The 22,414-nt window shown below is 34.8% G+C and overlaps 1 protein-coding gene across 22 annotated transcripts in view; it reads right to left on the bottom strand.

The window, feature by feature from the left end:
• Positions 1-22,414, bottom strand: part of KIAA0825 (KIAA0825 ortholog) — a 259,660-nt gene that overhangs the window by 90,723 nt on the left and 146,523 nt on the right. Inside the window, exon 22 of one of the 22 annotated variants that reach the window (XM_048046661.2) lies at positions 459-18,406. The exons of the other annotated variants lie outside the window; for them this stretch is intronic. Coding sequence (XP_047902618.2) covers positions 18,370-18,406 — 37 coding nt within the window. The 3' untranslated portion in view covers positions 459-18,369. Of the gene's footprint in view, positions 1-458; positions 18,407-22,414 lie in introns of those variants that run through there. 22 annotated transcript variants of the gene reach the window in all.

The raw sequence follows: 22,414 nt of genomic DNA, 5'->3' as shown, positions 1-22,414 counted from the left end.
CAGGATATTCCATTTTGAATTTAGATTTAGTTTATTTTCATTCTACTAGCTTATTTTGTTTAATAGACATACATCTATGCTTGTTTACAAGATGAAATAAAAAGCACTGAACTCAGTATGCCACAGGCTTCAGGTAAAATCAAGGCCTGGTTCAAGTCATTAGGAATTGTCTTAGAACAACAGTTATAAGACAAGGACATGTGAATTTAATTATATCGTAAACTGTAAATTTCTCGTTGCATTATAATTAACACATGTAACAATCAAGGAAAATCCTCAAAAACTTAGCTGGAGTACTAGAAAAAGATGTACTACAAACAAGCTTAAACTATCATATTAAGTTTGGTCCTATTATGTACTGATGAATACCAGTATATAAATACCTGCAGCAATTTTCGTTCCATCATTTTTCAGGGAAGGAATATTTCTTGATATTTATGTATATATATATACATGTATATACATATATATTTTTAAGTAGGTTTATGTCTACACATATACTTTAATACAAGGTTTCAGCAATCTGCAGTTTTTTTTTTAAGGGAAGGCCTTCCCCCCACCCTCCTTCTATGTATCAAGAGACCGTTTTAATTCACTCACCAAGAAATCCTCAAAGGGACTGGTATGTGTGGTAACATAGGAGCCAATATCGTAGCTATCAGTTTTCATACAGCCTGGCTGGACCTTTACATTACTGCTGCCCCACATTTATTGTTCTTTCATTGCAGCTGTCAGCATTCCCTGACAGCGTATTATGGAGTACATGGCTACAAAGTCAGTATCAATCAGGCCATGATCATGCAGATAAAAGTAGCAGACTATTGATAATAGGCTTTAAATCAGATCATCATGGCTTAAGTGTAAGATTCTTAAAAGCTAGCAACCTTGTGGGACTTCCGTCTCACTTCCACCTGCTGCAAAACACACCAACTTATGTATGTAACACCTAAAACTTTCTACGACTGTATAAATAATAATAAAAATAAGTAATAAATCCCTACCACATTTTGAAAGTCAAGGCAAGAATTAGCAGAAGTTTTCACTGTCTCGTAACTAATGTACGGCAGACCTAATACACAATCCCAGTCATTACACTAATGCTCCTTCTCCCCCCGACTTCCCCCCCCCGCCAATAGCAGCAGTTTTGTTGTGCTTTGAAACTCTCTTACTTCAAAAGCACTTCAACCTGATATGGCCATTTAGCAAGAAACACAAGAGAATGTGTATAGTTTAGCAGCGTTCTTCACCAAACTGAAAGCACCATGTTAAAAACAAAAGGATCTAATTTGTCCTAGACATAAATAATAAAACAAAACAAGAGTCGCATGCAAATTTAGTAACATAAAATTTTAGGTGATAAACAGAATGGAGCCTGGCTTCTTGTTTAGTATTCCTTAGTTATCACCATAATTGCTGCATGTCTGTCATCACTAGGAAAAGAAAAAAGTGTCTCTCTCAGCTGCTCCCCTGCTTGTTTTGTTCACTGTATTCTTGTAAAGTGGGAGAAAATAAGTGTCATTTAATGAATAGTGCTATTCTTTGTCTGACAGCTTCATATCTGTTAGGTGTAGGAGGCCTAGTACTTTCCTTTTCTGATAATGTTTTTGACAGTGTGCTAAATTCCTCCCCCAAAAGGCCGGCGTATATATCCTGCTAAAAGGGGCTTCATCTATCCTGAATGGATGCCCTCTTTTAACCCCCTTCAGCTTCTGTTCTTACATTAATTGAGCTGATCAGATTGAGCATATGAATTTGTCTTTGATGTATTCGTATGTTTAGTTGACGCTGCTCGCGCTCTCATTGGCAGCGGGCAGAGCTCTCAGACAAATAGGGCTGTTGCCATAGTAACAAGCAATAGCTAGGGATCTCTTGAAAAATATTTTTATTTCAAAATTCAAACTGGAAAATTCTCACTGGATATGGTTCTCAGTTCTAAACGTGTCATATCTAATGATGAATGCAATTAGGAATCCCACCAGTGTTTTAAATAATAAATTAGGCTAATTTTCTAGGTCTGGCATGATGACATACAAATACTAAAAAGGAATCTCTCTTTTTTTATCCATGACAAAAGACTTATTAATGACTTTTGTTCTTAGAATTTCAAAATTAATTGAATAGTAGAATAGCGATATCGTCTTCTATGTGCTGAAGATGAGAAGCCTAGAGGTAAACTTTTTTTTTTTTTTAAAGTACTTCAAGCTGCTCCGATATTTGGTTATTCCATATAAAAGCAGGTGAAGAAATCATTCTACAAATGCTATAGCAGTTGGTAAGTCTCAAAGGATAAAGAATGCCCATAGCCATTTTTAATTACTGAGCATGAAAAAACGAGAGATGTTGAACATAAGTTTTGTAGGCCCTTACGATCTGAGAATGCCAAGATTTTAGTTCTTACTAAAATCTCATTTGAAATAGATGGAAACAATGAAAATATCTAGCAGTGAAAAAAGAGGAGAGAGAAGGCCTGATGATTAGGCTATGATGATTTGTAATTAAAATACATATTTTGTATTAATCTGTCTACTATTATTTTCCCTGGAAATTAGCTTCCTGACTTTGGCTTTTCAGATACTGCCTGTCAATGTGCAGTAATAGAGTTTCAGGGTTCTGCTTCAACATATAATTATACTACATTGAAATCCATTGATATTATCATCTTTTATGCTACTTCCAATTAGACGTGTTCCATCTTGAAGGGTCAATCCCTTATATCTCAGCATTCAGGAAAAATCAGTTAAATGTTAAAATTTGACAATTCCTTAAGAAATTAGGTTATGTTTTAAGTACTTCACTTGAAATCTACAGCATATCTGCAGTCCTTGTAAGGGGAAGATAGTTTTAAGAAGTTTCAGGGTCATAATCACACAGAATGAGTAACAATGAGAAGAAAAAATTAAGAATCCTCTTCCACTATATTAAGTCTGAGTCTAATGTATGGATTTATATTCTCAGGATGCTGCTGTAAGAGAAAGTAAGTAAGAGAAAACTGTTCATATTTTTCTTAACTGTCACTCTTTGTTTATGTTACATGCAAGAAATTTCGTATATTTTAAATGTGCACTACAGCATTAAAGAATTTTGCTACCATCCTTCAAATGTAAAAATTTGTCACCCAAGAGCAAATCATGGCCTTATTTAAATTTTTTCATTGTTTTCATTAGGTTCATGCTTTCTATCTGGGAATGGTTCCTTTAAATCAAGGGAAAACAATGTCCTAGGCCATTGTGAAAGTCCGTTTAAGAGCAGAGCATTCTGCTTTACCAGTCTGCTGTCTTCTAATGGTGAGATTACAAAACTAGGCTCTGGATTTGCTTATATAATGCATTTTCAGTTCTCAAGACAGATTCCTAATGTAGTTATTTTTTTACTTTATTGCCTTAAAAAGGGATGGAAATGACACCATAAATTACTTTGTTTCAATTTAATAAAGTGGTGCTTGTTTGAGAAGTTTCTAGCATTATACTTTTTTATAATAGTGAATTTTATCTTTTTTACTGCTATACGTAGAAATACATAGTCTGCTGATAGTTTTGAATATAGATTCTGTATTTTTAATAAAATAGAGTTTGCTTTACCTCAGCAGAAAAGTATTTTCCACAACATCAAGCAGCATGAGGCAATAGCTGACATAGCTATCTTTCCATGCATCACTTATAAGAGAGAACCCAATAAGACAACTAATTTCTAGTCAATGTAAACATTAATAATAGTTAACAACATGCGAGAGAAAATGTAATCGATTTTATCTCCATTACCAGGGTTCATCAAACCGCAGGGCACAGCCATCTGACTGGATAGTGATCAGAGCTATCATGAGGGCTGGAGGCAACCAGAGAGGTGTGCGGACAAGTGAGAATTCCCAATCACAGTACCAGGGAATAACCCATCAGGTAACACAAAGGGGTCAACATCCCCTCAGGCCTTGTTATAAACACCATCATGCCCTTAACAGTCTAATCTTGAAATCAGGTAAATTTATTTTGTCATGGTACAGAATCCAACAGTGATATTAACACATCCAAATTGCAACATGAGATCAAAACTTATTTAATGAATATATGGACTATATATATATATATATATATATATAGTAAAACTGAATCACGTACTCCTCCTTTACAAGAATATGAATCTCTCAGTAGGAGGAAGAAATACCTTATGGTAGCCAAAAGAACTATTCAAAAATGCATTATGTTAACTATTTACAACAATAGTTCATTACGCTTGAAAGTTATTTCAAATAGGATGGAAGAGTAGAGACCGATTCTGTATTAACAGAAGTCTTTATGTAACCTAGGAGAAATACTGCCGCTTAATTAATTAAGGCTATTTATTGTAAACCAAACATATCTATATTTAGCATATACAAAAACATTTAAATCATAGTAAAAGTAAAAATAAAAACAGCATGTATAAAACACAGGATGGCATTTGAAAAATATGTAAGGCAGTGGCTAGATGGAGAAATTCAGATTAATAGCTAGTATAACATTATAGGGCATGTGGTGACGATTCTGTTTTCTGGACTTAATTTGTGTAATTTTATATTGGTGTTTTGTTTTAAATCAGTTCCATCTTGAGATTTCAAACTGAAGAAATTCCACAACTATTAAAAATAGTAGAAGACTCTTACTGTTATAAGAACTGTGAACTACTCATCGTGAAATACAACTCCATAATTAAGATAAAAGCATGGCAATTTACTTCTTTCCAAAATGACTTTGTGAAGATTAGAATGTGTTCTAAAAGTTGCTATAACTTTTGCCTTAAGCAAGACCTTGTGCTAAGTCTATACAGCCTCTTATTTTCAGAAAAATTATCTAATCCAAACATTAATGGATTTAGTGAAGTAGACTTGGGACAAGAGCTGGGGTGATGTTCTTGTTACAATGGAATAAAAGATCCATTCACTATTAAAATGAATCAATATAAAGTAGCAAAAAAAAAAAAAAGGAAAGAATTTTACAAAATTTTTTTACAAAAAGTGATCAGTGGAGAACTTAAATTCAAACCTGAATTTGGGCAGTTAGGAAAAAAATTGAATGACACTGAGTGTAGATTGCTGACAGCACATAAAATTAAAAGTTCACTGGGTAAGATAGAAGACTGTACAAGCCTGAAGTTATTCCAATGAGCCACTGATTTCTATTGATGCATACTGAAAATCAATTAATCAATTAATTATTTAAATTCTTTGATGTCATAGTAAAAAGATTCTGGATTGTAATATTTATTAGAAGACCACAGAACTACGGGAGATAATATCCTTAGATTTTTAGCTTGTTAGCTGCTAATCCATGTAGAATAGCAGTGGTTTTTGTTTTTTTTCAGAACAGATTCACATTCAGTAATAATGTTTGAAAATAGGCAAGAAAACAAAGAAAACAAAACAAAAGCAAACAAACATACAAAAACCCATCAGAAGTACATTATAAGCCTGCTAAATCCACATTTGAACCTGAACCTTGCTGATCATTCCTAGAGTAGTTAAAAGTATGCTGAAATGATGAAATACAAGGGATAAGAATCAGAAAAAAGTGTTGAAATTAAAAAATTTCATTGCATGGTATTGTCAGTTCTGTGCAATTATACCTTCACAAATAACCTAAAACTTGCCTTACCTTTTTATGATAGCCTTTCTAAATGTTTTCAAGGTAAAAAAATGGCGTAAACCAGACAGTAAGCTCCAAACACTTTTCTTAAACCCTGAAATAGGGTTAAGATCCCCAATTCAGCCAAGCATTTATGCATGTGACTAAATGCACTAAAGTCGCATGCTTGAACTTTAATCCAGAAAATATATTAACTTCGTATCAACATAATTAAATACATGCTTTAGGTTAACCATCTGTTTGGCAGCTTTTTGGAACCGTTGTCTTACTCAGCAGAGGGATAACTAAGTTTTTCATTAATATTTCTTAAAATTGTCTCTATGTTGTAATATGAATTCATATAAATTGCAATGTAACATTTCAAAATCTTACTCTATAAATAGGTCAAGAGACTCACAATATTTTAAAAACACACTGTATAACAAATATATGTTCTTATCTTTGTATCAAACAATTACTTCCTTGAAAGTATTTAAAACCAATGGGAATTTTCTTTCTGGTAGACTATGCAACCACCTCTATAGTGCATAGCCACACTTTGTACTCCAGCTGTAGCAGTAAAATTACTGAAACTGTAATTCTCTTAATATTTAAATAATATATTAAAATTTAATTTTCAGCACCTGGAAGAATCAGTTTGTGTGCCAGCAAATGAGGTAGTTGGGCCTGGAGCTCCTATACATATGGGACTCAAAAACAACCTATCACAAATAATTACTAAGCTAGAGCAGCTGTACTCACCACACTAGTCATTTAAAAATCAGGTCAAAGTTGCCTCAATTCTTTTTCCACTTTCAAGGACTTCTACAAATAAATTTTATAGTCTTTTTGCTTTTTTACATGTTAAAATTATTTCTATTATTAATAATTATGATGGAAACATCAGATGTTTTAACTTCCCAGATATTTCAGATATTAAATAGATGTAGTTTTATGAGAGATTGTAAAAATATGCAATTTTTATTTTCCAGTAAATCTTTCAAATTTTTAATAAGGCTATGAGCAAATACTATAACATGAAAATGCATTTACTGATATATAACATACATGCCGTGCATGCACATACACATGGTACTACAATTCACCACACACACAGAAACTATACATATATAGGGATTTTTTTAAAAACAAAATATGTCATCTGGCTCATGAACAAAAGATGGCTTGTATGGTAGGCATTCATTTATTTTTATGTCGGCAATTTTCAGATGGAAAGTAACTATTTCTTTTAAAAGCATTTTCCAAATTATGTGCTTTCAGATACACTTTGTTTTCAACCGCTTTCAAGAAGTTGCTTTCTAGCAACCACTACCAACTTTACGATCAGTTGTGAAGTAAAGGCCTGTATTCCATCATTTCTTTCACCTTGTATCTTTTCAGAATTTTGTGAAGAATAATATAATCTGAGATCACATTTTTCACCAGTTACATAGAGTTCACGATGTTTGTATTGAATTCGAATAATTTTTAAAGTTCAAAAAAATTCAGATAGCAGTCTTTCTATTCATAATTTTAAAATATTCTAACCTGCATTCCTATACATAAAAATAAAAAGACCCATAATGAAAAACATATATTTTATAATGACATACAGAGAAATAAAACACATTAAACTTCAAGAGGAGAGAACCAACCATTTATACACTATTACCTTCAATCACTTGAATGCAAGTCATTCATACCACCACTATTGCTAACAAGGCATCCAATTTACTAAACAATGAATATTGAAATTACATTTAAAAGGTACAAATGACTGTCCAAAGAATGACACTGAAAAATATTAAGTAACAGCTCTACCTCAAGATAAGCCTCACAATTAAAGAGTTTTAATGAAGAGAGCCTTCAAAGGCTAAATCAGGAGGCATTGATTAGATTGCCTCTAACTTTGTGTTTTGACACCTTCGTCTTTCATGGCATTATATTGTCTCTGTGCATCTTACAAAGGAAGCATTTTACTAAGCCCACACATGAACAGGAGACAGCAGTGCTTATAAAAGAGACTGTCAAGGGTGTGAGCCAAAATGGGTCTCATTTGGATTTCAAGTGAAGAAAACTCCTAATGCATTTCATTACAATGTATGTGAACCTCTGAAAAGAACTATGGATTGGGATTCTCATCCCTATTAATTTATTGAAATGGATTCAGTTTTTTTCTTGTATATCAAGAGAGACCATGTGTTTCAAGCAAGGTAACCATATTATAGTACCAAATAACCAAATATGCTATGATGCAGTATACCCTTCTGTGAGATAAAGAGGATGCAATTTTCTTGATAATTGGGATTTGAGTTCAGGAATAAATCCTACAATAGCTTGGCAACAAATAAATATTCTTTGTTACTATCAGGTTTAAAGATATGATCAGGAAGCTATGCAACATAGGGATAAATTCAGTCTTTGTTACCTCAGCAGGTTTTTACCATTTGAAATCCTGTGCCCCCCACCACACTGTCATTCAAATACTGACTTTTTATTTCATTCAGAAATTGCGTACATGATGTAATTAGGATAACACCTATATAAGTCATATTTTATTAAAAGATAGCAGAACAGGACAGAGAAAAGTAAAAACATTTCAAAAAGATTGTAATACTTTCCAGATTAATTTAGCTCTAGAGAAATGCCATAGCTAGCATATCACCAATTATCTTATTCATAGTAAGAAAGTTTATATAAATACTTATTTGTCTTTTTCTTTCTTCAACTTTGATAATAAAATCCATAATCTGCTATTCAAAACTGTAAATCCCATTTTAACACAAAGGACAGGATACAAATTCCTTATCTGTGCTAAATAATTTTACTAATATAACAGTATTAAAAATAAGACATATGTTCTCATTGTTTTTAACACCATTAACCTTTAGAAATGATTGATTGTGCTACACCAATAACATTCACTGAGTTCAAAGCTCATCTATTTTTTATGGAAATCTTACAACCTGCTAGTTAAATTAAAGGTTAAATATACATAAAGTCTTAGAACAAAACACAAAGTATTCCATATGTGTGTAACTCATAAGTGTAGTACACAAACGTGTATATAAAAACCTATCTCTATTTATAAACCCATGGCCAAAAAAAAACCCACAACTGTTCTGTGAAGATTTCAAAGATGGAGTTAAAGAATTAAGTCTGTGGAATATTATGCAACTACATCCTGCCTATTAAGTCAAGAACTCTACAGTCATCGCAATTATAGAAACAAATGTCAAGGAAATCATAATTAGAGATGAAGGTGTGCTTGCTTCCACACATCAGTTCTCAACAAGCATTATATTTGAAGCTAGAAGAATGTCCGGGGCCTATTTAACCTCCTTAATAACAATTAGGCATGTACGTATATGCATAACTATATCACTTTTTTTTTTTTAAATGTGCTACACGGGGAAGCACAAATGCCTGTATGTGCAAATACATACATGCATTCAGTGTAAATTCAATTAACATTTTGAACATCTTCAACATTCGATTAAAAATATTTTTTATATTTTCATGTTGCGTATGTGGCATGTATATAGATATACCTGAGCAACAGAGAAATTATCAGGAATCATACAAAACAAATTCAAATCCAATCATAGCAATAAAGACTGCACATTTCCACATACAACATTAACCCACATGGACACACATTTATTTTATTTTTTAAGAAGAATCATAATTGAATTAGAATGATGCATGTTCCATATTTTATCTTGACAGCTTCTGTATACTCAAGCAGAGCCCATTAAACGCAAACATACAGCAGGTTACTTGTTGAATAATGTATTTCAAGCACTTAAAATTACTAGGGATTTGACTAAGATCTGCACATGAATACATATTTTGGACTTAATTTTCTGCACTGGCATTTCTTTAGCTGAATATACTTTAAATTCTACAATGAACTCAGTTAATATTAGGCTTTTCCAGGACATAACAAAGGTAATAACACTATCTTTACAATATAAACTTTATGACATTATGAATAAAACTGACAAGTGTAAAATTTGATCCATAAACTAAGTGATATACTTATGTTAATTTACCTTTTAAAAGATATTATGTGTTGCTCAGTTTTTTTGACAGGGCTTCCATTCATACTGACGACATGTTGAAAAACACTATATTTTCTCTCAATAAGGAAAATCACGTTATCCACTATCATTCTCATTCTGTCTCAATAAAAAATCAATCATCAAATGCTTGTTTCCAGTTCTACTTGTTAAACTGCCAATTTATGCATACTGTTCAACTCAGCTCAAATTCTTTCAAGACTACTTCTTATTCTTTTTAATGTTTCCTGTAGTATTCAACTTTTAAAAGAATAGGGAGAAAATAAAAATTTGTATACATATTTTAATAATTTTACATTTAGAAGTTGGTGATCTGATGAGGTTCAGAACCTTCATTTTTAAAGAAAAAAAAATCTTTTATGTGGTTTTCAAAGTAATAAAGGTCTGATTGATCTCACTCACTAAGGCAATTGCATCGGTTGTCTAAATGGTAGTAACGTCAATGTCAGATATGTGGTTATCTTTTCATCTTGGCCTATTCTCAAACGTAAAAATCAAATGTTTGAAGGACATTTCACTGACCTGTTATGGCCTCTGCAACTCTCAAACACAATACTACTATTCCTCATATAAGTGCCACATTTTGGATAAAAAAACAGTTGATCAATGATGCCTTTGCGACATCTGGCGGTCCTTATTATACATAAACTTTAGGTTTGTTTCCTTGTTGGCTGCTTTCAGTTGTTGTGGGATTATTTTAGTATAGTATTTTTATTTCATTTATTTATTTATTTGCAAACTTACTAGTATGTAAAACTTTAGTCCAAAAGGCTTTGATACCCCCTAGCGGGGGGACAAAAGCAATCTAGTCTGCAAAAACACAACGTGGTCTACCATGAATCCATATGGAGCAAAAGGTCACAAATCTTGAGATGCAGTGACATCATGACAATAAGACACTTTTGAGACAGAAGCTGGCTCATTCTGAATATAAAAAGGATACTGATCAAATGCTCCCACACATTTAAAACTATAGAGAAAAATAAGCATCCAAAGATCTTGATATAAATGCTTAACATAGGAGAGTTGAAGTATACCTTTGGCTTTCACAATTAAAAGATGCCACTGAGAACTTGACAAGTTTGCTGCAGAAGATAAAAAAGCTTCATTTTTATGTTTTTATCTGATGCTGAGAAAATGTCATTAAAGAAAAACATAACCAGTTCACAGGGTGTACATTCTCTATAACTCCCCAGCTCTTTTAAAATTAAGTTAGTTATACCAAAGCTTGTTCTACATGTTTCAGTCTTTTGTTTATCATTGCAATAAACAGTATTTTAAGCAACAGAAGAATGAGCTTCAATTCTTCATCCCTTTTCCCAAGTTTTTTTCAGTGCAGTAAGAAAAAAATCATTCTAACTCCTTCCTTACATTAACCACACGAATATTTGACATCCACTATATGAAACCTCTACTAATTCTTAGTCCACTGGGAAGAACTAATATGCTGTTTAAACTCAAATTTTCATTTGTTCTAATAATTAGCATTCCAGAACAACAGATGATATAGTAATCAAAAGATTAAATGTGTAATATTAAATGTGCTGTGTTTTTTATTTTTAAAAGTCAACAGAACATTTATTTTAATATTTACTCATGGCAAATACCCCCTTTAATACTTTACTGTTCTGGAGCTTGTAACACAGAATCTTGTATGGGCATATGTTAGTCCTCACATGAACAGATATGTAGCATGTGTTGCTGACATTGAAGAATAATGTCTAATAAATTATAACTGAATCAGTTTGAAGAAATCATATCTCAAAACTGTGCATGGGACTGACTAGATTAATGGATAGTCTGATGGTATAATTTGCTATATAACTCACTTATTTTACAGAACAGAAGAGCACTGGACACTCAAAATATCCAGTAGGCCCCCACAGAAGCTATCATTCAATTTTGAATTAAAATTACTGCAGTATCTATTTTTAGTGTACTTATATGGACAAGATACAGACCAAATACTGTGGCGCAGGCAGACAGTTGTTTGCAGATGACAGAAAGGCAACCACAAAATGAATAGGTGGCCAAAAAACCCCTGCTAATTCTAAGTAGTCTCCTCTTCAAGCCCCAGAACTGCAAACATACAACCTAGATTAACATGTTGAATTCAAGTTATTGTATTGAATTCACAGAGACAACTCATTAGATTAAGGATATGGATAAGCTGTTTCAGGATTATGTTTTAGTATGGAATAAAAAGATTAATCATTCATTAATACCCATGTAGGAAAATTCTGCCTGTGACAGCAAAGACAGATTAAAGTGAAAAAATAAATTTGACAAAGTTAACAAAAGACAGTACAAAACGTCATGAAGAGGCCATTAGAAAAAAGAAAAAATTCTCTCCAAATCACTGTAGATGAAACTGTTGACACAAAAAGAAGAAAAATACATTTAGGGATGGTAGGGACTGTAGAGTCAGCAATGTAAAAATCAGGAGTAATATAAAAATAGAACTGAAAACCAAAGCAGCCAGCTCTCCATGTTCAACAAATATCTATACATACTCAGAGAAGAAAAAAGGAGACTCCACTGATATATTAAAAATACTGAAGAATCATAATGGAATCATGCATATTGATGGGAGGTGGAATACTCACATATACATACACTACATAAAATGGACTGATTATATTGCAAAGATGAACATAGGGTGATAAAACTAATAAATTCCACAAGCAAAACCATTCTTGTTAAAGCTGTATGGACAGACATTCTAGACTTTTAGAATACATGCATGCATTCCTAGGGCTATCATGACAAATCCAGACTTACCAAGAAGGATACTGAATGTATAAAAGACTCAGACTGAGGAAGAAACAAAATCTACAAGGATGCTACTTAGAATGATTTTAGGTATTTTCATGTAAAATGGTCCAATAACATTGTGGTAAAAAGTCTGCAAATACAATATTAACACTTTCAGGGGTTATTTTGTGGAACAATCAGTTGTACAGAACGAACAGGAAAAGTTGTTGATAGTCTAACTGAATTATATACAAGAAGCTGAAATTAAAATTAAAGGAGATGAGAACTAGCAATGGTATTGTACCTTCATGCAATTACACACACTGCAAGAGGAAAAAATATATCAGTCTTAATATCAGCAGGTGAAAGTGGTTACCATCAAAAGCCTATATTGTCAGAAGACACTAGGATCCATGTGGCTGGCTCCAAACCCATTGTGGGGTTGGAGAGGGTCCAGAGGAGGCCCATGAAGTTGAATAGAGGACTGCAGAATCCATCTGAAGGACTGAAGGAGTTAGGTCTTTTCATACTGGGGAAGAGAAGGCTCAGGGGACACCCCATCACATTACTCGCATACTTACGGGGCACCTACAAAGAGGACAGAGGTTCTCTCTTCACAAGCAGCCACATGGAGAAGACAAGGGGTAAAAGGTTGCACCAGGTAAGGTTTCATCTTCATATACATAAGAAATTTTTAACACAGAGATCAGTCACTGCAACAACCTCACCAGAGATGTGGTCAAATCCCACTAGAGGTTTTCAAGATGCAACTGCACAGGTTGGTAGATAATTTCATCCAGGCTCTCTTTTCCCTTGAAAGGCTGGACTTGACAACATAGTCATTGGTCATAGCCAGCCGGGATTCCTGAAGGGAAAATCCTGCTTAACTAGCTTAATTACCTTTTATGACAAGATTACATATCTAGTTGACCAAGGGAATACAGTAGATGTGATCTCTTTGGATTTCAGCAAAGCTTTCAGTACTCGCCTCACAGTATCCTTCTGGACAAAACGTCCAACATACAGCCAGACAAGTACCCAATAGAATGGGTGAGAAGTTGGCTGATGGTTCAGTCTCAAAGGTTTATAGCAAATGGAGTTACATCGGGCTGGTGGTCAGTCACTAGCAGGGTTCTCCAGGACTCTGTTTTGGGGGCCAGTTCACTGCAACATTTTTCTAAATGACTTGGATGCAGGACTCAAATGCACAGTAAGTTTGAGGATCATACTAAGTTAGGATGACCTGTTGATTCCCCTGAGAGTAGAGAGGCCTTGTAGAGAGATTGTTACAAATTAAGGTGCTGGACAGTCACCAACAATATGAAGTTTAATAAGGGCAAGGGCTGGCTTTTTCACCTGGGATGGAGCAATCCCAGATACATGCACAGACTCGGGCATGAGATGCTGGAGAGCAGCCCTGCAGAAAGAGATTTTGCAGTTCGGGTTGACGGCAGTTGAACATGAGTTAACAGTGTGCCCAGCCAAAAGGGTCAACCATATCCTGGGGTGCATCAGGCACAGCACTGCCAGCTGGTTGAGGGAATGAACTGTCCCACTCTGCTCTGCACTAGTGTGGCCTTACCCCAAGTACTGTGTGCAGTTTTGGTTGCCACAAGATAAGAAGGACATAAAAGTATTCGAGAGCGTCCAAAGAAGGGCAACAATGATGGTGAAGGGTTTGGAGGGCAAGACGTATGAGGTGTGGCTGAGGTCCCTGGGTTTGTTCAGCCCCGAGCAGAGCAGGCCAAGGGGAGGCTTCATGGTGGCCTGCAGCTCCCTCACGAGGGGAGCGGAGGGGCAGGCGCTGAGCTCTGCTCTCTGGGGACAGCAACAGGACCCGACGGAACGGCATGGAGCTGGGACAGGGGAGGGTCAGGCTGGGGGTTAGGGAAAGGTTCTGCACCCAGAGGTGGTCGGGGAATTGGACAGGCTGCCTAGGGACGTGGTCATGGCACCAAGCCTGCCAGAGTTTTAGAAAAGTTTGGACAATGCTCTCAGACGTAGGGTTTGATTTTTTGGGTGGTGCTGTGAGAAGCCAGGAGTTGGACTTGATAACCCTTGTTACCATAAAGTATTACAGAATATCCAGCTCACAGTATTCTATGATTCTATGAGCCTAACATAATTTTTAGAGATAAAGAGACTAATAGATTTTGTTGTTTTTTTGTTTGTTTTGTTTTTTAAAGAATAAGAAATTTATTTATTTATTTATTTTATTTTTAAATAAGGCTTGGAAACCACTTGCAAATAGAATTAAATTGATGAAAGACTTAAAAGATCATGGTATAAGGAGAATAGTTTCCGCGAAAGTAACTCAGTCATCACTGAACTAAGAATCAATAAAGTAAACAACAATTTGACAATGTTTATATTTCTAAAAGCATTAGAGCAATTCCTTTACACTGCTGCAAAATAAATTAAGGCATTGTCTTGAGGGAATAAGCACCTCATAATCTGTTAATTTTCTGTTAGAAATATTTAACAACAGTGAAGACATTAGAACTATGAAAATAGTCACACAAATCTTGTTCCAGACCCACTGCTTTTTGTGGTTGGTAAGAAAAAAGGAATAGGTACCCTTTACCAACTGACTGTCATTGATTTTTTCTTGTTCAGAAAGTTATGGCCTGAAGCTGGCTGAGACTGGTTAGTATTAAGTCATTCTGGTTTGGGCACAGTATTGGAGAATGATCTTTGAGCCAAATTTCAAGAAGTCTTAATGTCACAGGTCACCTTGATCCATGACAATTTGGGTTTGAAAGTTTACACAGAAATAGGTCAATGATCTCTTTGTGACACATAGGAACAAATGTCCAGGGGAATTACTGCTGCATCTGTCACCTATATTAAGTACTTGGTATACTGTTAAGCTGTTTGCAGACATTGGCAAAAGTGAACATAACTTTTCTTTATAAGTCTACTACTTCCATTTTCAAGAGTGTTTTTAATTTTTTGGTGTCTGACAGCAGTTGTAATTACTCCTTTTCCTAGAGAGGTCTCAAGTTTGGGGTCCCATACAATGTCATTCTGTTATTGATAATCTTCAGTGCATACATGGAATTTTTTGGAGGCGATCAGCAAGAGAGACAGATTTGCTGTTGGCACTGGCTATTTATATTTGAAAGATGTATGATCTTGCATCTTTTGCTTGTCTTTGTTTAATGTAGGTTGATGCTTCAACTAATTTTGTGTGTAGATGGGACTGGGTCTAAAAATAATGAGCCTGTTCTTAGTCTGAGTCATATTTATGACTTATTCCGTATAGGGAGCTTCTGCTTGTTTCTCTGAAACCCCATCGGTGTTGTGGAAAAAGCGAGCTGATGAACACATTCCAGCTCGTGGCTATAATACAAAACAACTAGAAAATTGACACTTGAGCAAGCATCAGTTCACCTAATGAACTGAGTGTATGCTTATCAGACAATCTGTGATTACCACAAAAGCCCCTTGGTCTCCAGATGAGCTTAAGGTGCTGTCTATGACCTCATAAAAGCAGTAAATAAACTGGGTCTGGCCTACTAGAGAACTACTTTCCATCTGTGGATTGCAGTAGGTGCAGCAGAGACACCCCAGAGAAGAATTCCTTTTCTCACAAAGAAATAGGAACTAAAGAACATCTACAAGATTAGCTTGACCTCCGTATATGGGGCAGTCACATCATCTGAAAACCAAGATCAAGAAAGATCTTGAATATTGTATTTCTATATTAATGAGAAAAAAAAAGTCATCTCACATTAGAAATTGTGGCTTCTTTCTTTTCAAACACAGTATTGCCACATATTTCTTTTTCCAAAGTCATATATTTAGCATTCAAATGCTGTTCCTGTTTATTGCTAAAATTCTGAAAATACTGCATCCAATTTTTTTTACGCAACACTCATTTATCCACCATGAGCTATGCAACAGAACAGCCAATTGGCTTTATGCATCTTATTCTGAGACTAAGTACATTAAATGCTATTTCTATAGAATGATCTGACAGTCATTCCATATGAAACAATAAATAATGTGATGTTGAAAACATGAGGGAAATGAAAGAAAACTTACTTTTAAAGCGGTGCTACTACTTAACATTTTAAAGATTTCTTTTGTACTTGAAAGACAATAAGAAAGCTTTTGATTTTCTATATACCATTTACTGAGGTTTAACTATATATCATACAAATGCTTTCAGTTTTTATCCAAATGTGCTGTTAAATTACCCATGTAATTATCCCAAGCGAAATCATTATACTTTTTTATTGATAATTTCATTAACACTTTAGTGGGAAGAGTTTGGTTGCATTTAAAATCAGCTGTCACTATCTTTATTAATATAGTTAAAGGAACTATTTCTGTATTATTCTGAAGGGTGTTTTTTGAGGGAGTGTTTAATTACTGAGTTAAAGCAACAACGGGAAGTTAACGGGCACAAATACAGGCAATAATCTTTGGTCAAATTTGGAACAAAATAAAATTTTCCCTGGTCCCAACAGCAAAATCTGTTTTAAAATATACTACCATTAGAATGAAATTACAACAGCTCTTTCTAAAATGGGTGACGTGACATGACAGCATTACGTAGTTTAACAAGTTCTCCAATAACATAGAGTAGCACTGTGTTGAGTAATCAAATAAGATCTGTTACAGATATACCTTAAAGACAGATACAGTCTAAGATCTGTTTACAGAGCCTTGTAAAGACAAAGCAGATATGATTTTGATATATCACTATTATAATACCTTATTACTTCATCAATATATGCAGCACCATTGTTTTGTCTTTTGTGTGCATTGTGCTGTTGCTGAACCTGCAAGCATTACACTTTATTCAGTTCCATTGATTTAAATGGAATTAGACCAAAATAACTTTACAACTGGTGATCCAGACATAAGAAGTGGAGAACATGGACTGCAAAGTAAAGTTAATTTCACGTATGAAATTCAAGACCAGATTTTTTTTTTCTTTTTTAAAGCTGGGACACCTTCTCATCTGCTTCAGATTGTAAAGAAATATTTTTAGTATCCTGAGCATCCATATTTGGAAAAAAATGAGAGTTAGGGAGACCACAGAATTAGCAAATCCAAGCAAATTCATATTCATTGCTCTTTGACAGAGTAAAATTAACTTTTATCTACAGGGAATATTTCAATTTAAGGATAATCTGGGGGAGAAAAAGTAATGGGGCACTATAAGACCTCTTACTAGACTTTCCTTAATTCCAGGGGATCCACAGAGTTTAAGGAAGAATGATGTGGAAAAAGTGTACAGATATTTCATTGTTTAGCTTCTTATTATGTTTTTCTCCCATTAGTGCAGGTGAAAAATCCAGGCCTAGTTGGTTAAATAAGAGATTCTAAATCCTATCCTCTAAACATTTTAGGACTTTAGGACTTTCAGTCTACAGTACAGCACTACAGAATAACTAGTTTTTGTTCCAGATATTTTTTGTACTAGAAGAATGGACTGGAAAATCATGAAGAAAATGGTCTTTCATTTATATGCATAAAGTCTCTGTATTAATTTTTCCTGTTGAAGCTTTTGTTCACATTTAACACGCACAACAACCATATAAACTTATCATTGCAAATCAAAACTGTGTGCTTAAATGAACTTATTATATTAAAATGGGCAACAACTAAAACAGTGCCTGTTTTTCCTTTTGTTTTAAACAAAAATTGTCCCTTGCAAAAGAGATTTATTTATTTTTTAATTTTTAAAAGTCAATAATTAAAACATTGCAGGGTTGTATTTTTCAACTAAAAGGGGAAGAAAAAAGTTTAAGAATGTTTATAGATGTGTCTAGTTTAACAGTTTCATGTGTTGGATGTGACTTTCACAGTCTGTTGGCACTTTGCAGGAAAGCCATCACACCTGTGACTTGGTTGTTGATTAATGAGTCTTTCAACTCATCACTACCATCCGAAGAAGGGCCATGGCCTTTCTAAGCTTCACTGGTTTATTCGCCTTCCACTGTAGTCCTACCAAGGTATCTTCTATAAAGAAAATCACACCTGGTTAAGACTAATGAAAACCTCAATATGTCATTTTCTAGACAAGTCAAAAAGCATGTAAAACTAGACAAAAGATGTATTCAAGCAACATGAATGCAGTTTTGTCATAACCTGTCAATCTAAAGACTAACATAAAAAAGCTTTCTTCAATGACATTTTCCAGTGTCAACTATTAGAATGACAATTCTGAATTCCCTCTTTGCTACATGATGCAGGATGCATAATGGTTTCCCAATCTTTACAAAGACTAATTTTTTTGTTAGATCCCAGAAAGATGTTTATAGTGGAAAAACAAACAAACCACATCACCAACAACAACCGCCACCAGTTTTTCTGGGCCAGATCATCAGTCAGCATGTTAGTTCAGAAAGCCCCAAATCACAGTGCCTATGCAGGTTTTAAGGTGACTATATAAGTCACAGTGCCTATTAATGGCACATGTGAAATTGCCTAACTCTCCCATATTTAATTGCGTCATGATCAGAAAACTTTCTGGGGAAGATTTACTTTGTCAACTGGTCCTGGAGGAGAGGCAATTAGATCTTTGGGACTTCTCATCCTTTCTTAAGCAGTTAGCTGTTTAACCAGGGTAATCCAGGCAGGATAATGGAAGTGCATCCAGCAAGGCCATGTGAGAAAGCCAAAAAACTGTGGGAAAGCTGTTGCTCTGGGAGAAAGGGTAGAATATAGAGAAGGAGGAGTTATAACTATGAAAAGTCTGTCATCACAGTAGCACCTACCAGTCCTTGCTAGTTGATTTTTATTATGGACAGCAAATGTCTCAAGGTCAAGAGAAAGCAACATTTGTTCCCCAACTCTTTCAGCATACTAACCAGCCCACCACTTCCTAAGAAGACTGCAAGGTAATTCAAATTATATTTACAAGAAATTGCTTAGATAAGTAAAGGTGAGACACCTGTCCTTTGTTGCCAACTGGGACTGTTGCTTTTTTAGATTTTGCATCTTAAAATTTACTTACAAGAGTTTCTACTACAAGTTTCTACTCTTGGATTTGCTACAGACTTATTTTACAATGTTGAAGAAAACTTAAAAGTAACTGCAGAACTAGATTTTCCATCTGTTTAACTTTGATATTACTACTTCCCCATCTACCTTTCAGGGGATTTACATGTCTCAACTCATTACAGCTTGCAAAGAAATTTAGATTCCCTGTATGGAAACCAAATTATTCTGTATTACTAGCACCTTGTTGAAAATCCCTGATCTAACAGAAACAGAAGAAAGAAACAATGGGGCAGTGGGCAAAACAGACTTTCATTTTGTTGGCTTGTGTCTTGTAGCCTCTTCCTTTGTGGGTATAGTGAGAAAGCCTATAGATGAAATGACTAGCTTATTACCATGTATAGTTAGGGTAATCAGTACTCAGAGTGCATTAATATGCATTTAGAGCTTTTGTAGACACTTAACGATTGCTAAGAATGAAAACTTGGATCAGAAAGACTCAGAAAGAAGAACAGATAAGACCTCAAACATGATTTTCTCCACTTAAGAATCCTTACTTAGCAACAGGATGCAAGACAGAGTTGAAAGGAAGGCAAATTGTTTGCAGATGAAAGGATACATCTATTTTTAAGAAAAGTCAGCCAGGTCATGGGATGCCAGTCACCAGGTTAATTAGATAGTGGCATAAAATGTCAAAGTGTCACACTTCCAAATAATCATTTGTGATTGCAGTATACAAAAATATCTAGTTATAAAGATGTACACTTTAAAAGAAACTGATGAAACATGAATTCTAACACTAAATGAATATATGCATTATTAGCATTAATGCGTTACATTTACTTATTTTTTCCATCAAAACATATCAAAGAACATACAAACATGGACAAATGCTACCTAATTTTGATGGGGAAAGCAAGATACAGTGGGACAACATTAGCAAAATGCTTTTTCGGTCACAGGCCAAAATAGCCAGAAGGCAATGCTTTCTATACTTTTTAATGCAAACATAGCCAATATCTTTTTTTTTTTTTTCTCCTATAGGCAGATTTTGAGCAATTGAAAGCACCACGTTAGAACAAAACCTTATTGAAGCAATTTTATAGCTGTTACTTCAGGAAGAGCTGCTAAGTACATACTTCCACATCCCATGTAAAGCCTCATCTTAAAGAATTTCCAAGTATTAAAAAGGAGCTCACATTAACTGGGATACATCAGTCCTTTCCTTTTTAGCATCAGTTGTTGGAGAATATTATTTTATTCATAGGATTCATCAACATGTCTGCAGGAGAGATAGACTGCTAACAACCAGAAAAGTCTGAAACATACTCCATATGGGAAGTCTCACCTTTCACCTCACTTTCCTGTGCAATTTGTGCTAAAGTTGTATCCATAATAATGGCTGAAGTGGCATTCAGATAATATTTACAGAGTATCATCTTTCCTTTTGCTTAGCAATATACATTCTGTCACCAATACTTTAAATCTGCCAGGCAGGAAACTAAGCTGTTTTTGACAGATCCTTTGAGATCAGAGTGTAGTTTCATTAGCCGTATCAGAAGAAGATAAGCAGAAGAAGGATAATTCTTATGTTGATGGATCTGACATACATCTTCTCATTGACCAGCTTATTTATGGAAAAGAGTCCTTGCCTATCCAAAAATCCAAGGAACTCTTTTTTTACTCCTTTTTTGATCCAGCACCAGGATCTAAACCTTACTCTGTGCCCAACCAAGAGATGTGCAGTGATGAATTAACACCTTTCACCTGTTTCTTTTGATTTGGTAACAGTGGGATACCATATTTGCTAGCCTCCCATGTATATTAGAAAACCTGTTCACATATACATCATAAGGGCATCCATTATAGTCTCACCAAGCAGGTGGTAATTACTACAGTATTAATGGCATCACAGTTCTCCACCAACACATCATTAATAGTTGACATGTAGCTTTAACAACAATATTGATTTCCAATATCTGGCAGTGTGGATACAAAAGGTCTAGGAGCATCTGCAGTTTAGAAGAAGGCTTGACTAATACATGCAAAAGCACACTAGACATAACACTGGCATGCTCTGCCATGCAGATATGGCCTCTATCTTGGCATCATGCCCGTAACTCCTCTTCCACTATTTGTTTCTACTACAAAGAAAATTGTCAAAGAACTTGCTACCTTTTCATATGTATGGTATCTTCATTTCTCAGACTTGGGCTTGTGTACATTTGCATAAAAATCCTCCACAAGCAACAAAGTGCATGCAGTTTGCTGACATTCTTTTCAATTTCAAAACTACATAATACATTTTTCCATGTGTTGATAAACTGGATTTTAAAAGAGCATTTTCTGGATATCTAGATAATCAACAACACAATGAATATAAACATTTTCTATAAATAGTTCACCATATGGCTACCATTCTCAACAGATGGTGTCTGTGTATCCACTAGAATATACAAGAGTTATGCAGATTTTGCCCTGCAATCACTCGAAATTCGAAACAAGATTTTTTTTTTTTTACTTAATTTCAGTTTTATTAAGCATAACCAACGGTAAAAAAAAATAATAAAAAAATCACCTAACTAGTGCTTGAATGGTAATGCCATAACTATATTAACAAATTAGTTCATAAAAGGTGAGTAGATGGTTCTTACCAAGTATAGTCAAAAGGATTTAAAATAGAGACACTATGTACAAGATCAACTTCAACAGCATGAAAGGATTTTCTTTACATTAGCATTGCACCCTAGTGCCAAGGATAGTCTTTGCCCTCCTAAACAACAGTTTCACACGTAAACAGTGCCAGCCCAGTAATTTATCAGACAGAATAAGGCCAACAGCATCCTGGCTTGCATAAGAAACAGTGTGACCAGCAGGGCTAGGGAAGTGATTGTCCCCCTATACTTGGCTCTGGTGAGGCTGCACCTCGAGTGCTGTGTTCAGTTTTGGGCCCCTCGCTACAAGAAGGACACGGAGGTGCTCGAGGGAGTCCAGAGAAGGGCAACGAAGCTGGTGAGGGATCTGGAG

Source organism: Anser cygnoides, chromosome Z (assembly GCF_040182565.1).
Source record: "Anser cygnoides isolate HZ-2024a breed goose chromosome Z, Taihu_goose_T2T_genome, whole genome shotgun sequence".
Lineage (NCBI taxonomy): Eukaryota > Metazoa > Chordata > Aves > Anseriformes > Anatidae > Anser > Anser cygnoides.
The sequence above is the reverse complement of the archived record's forward strand: the minus strand, read 5'-3'. Positions and strand labels throughout refer to the sequence as shown.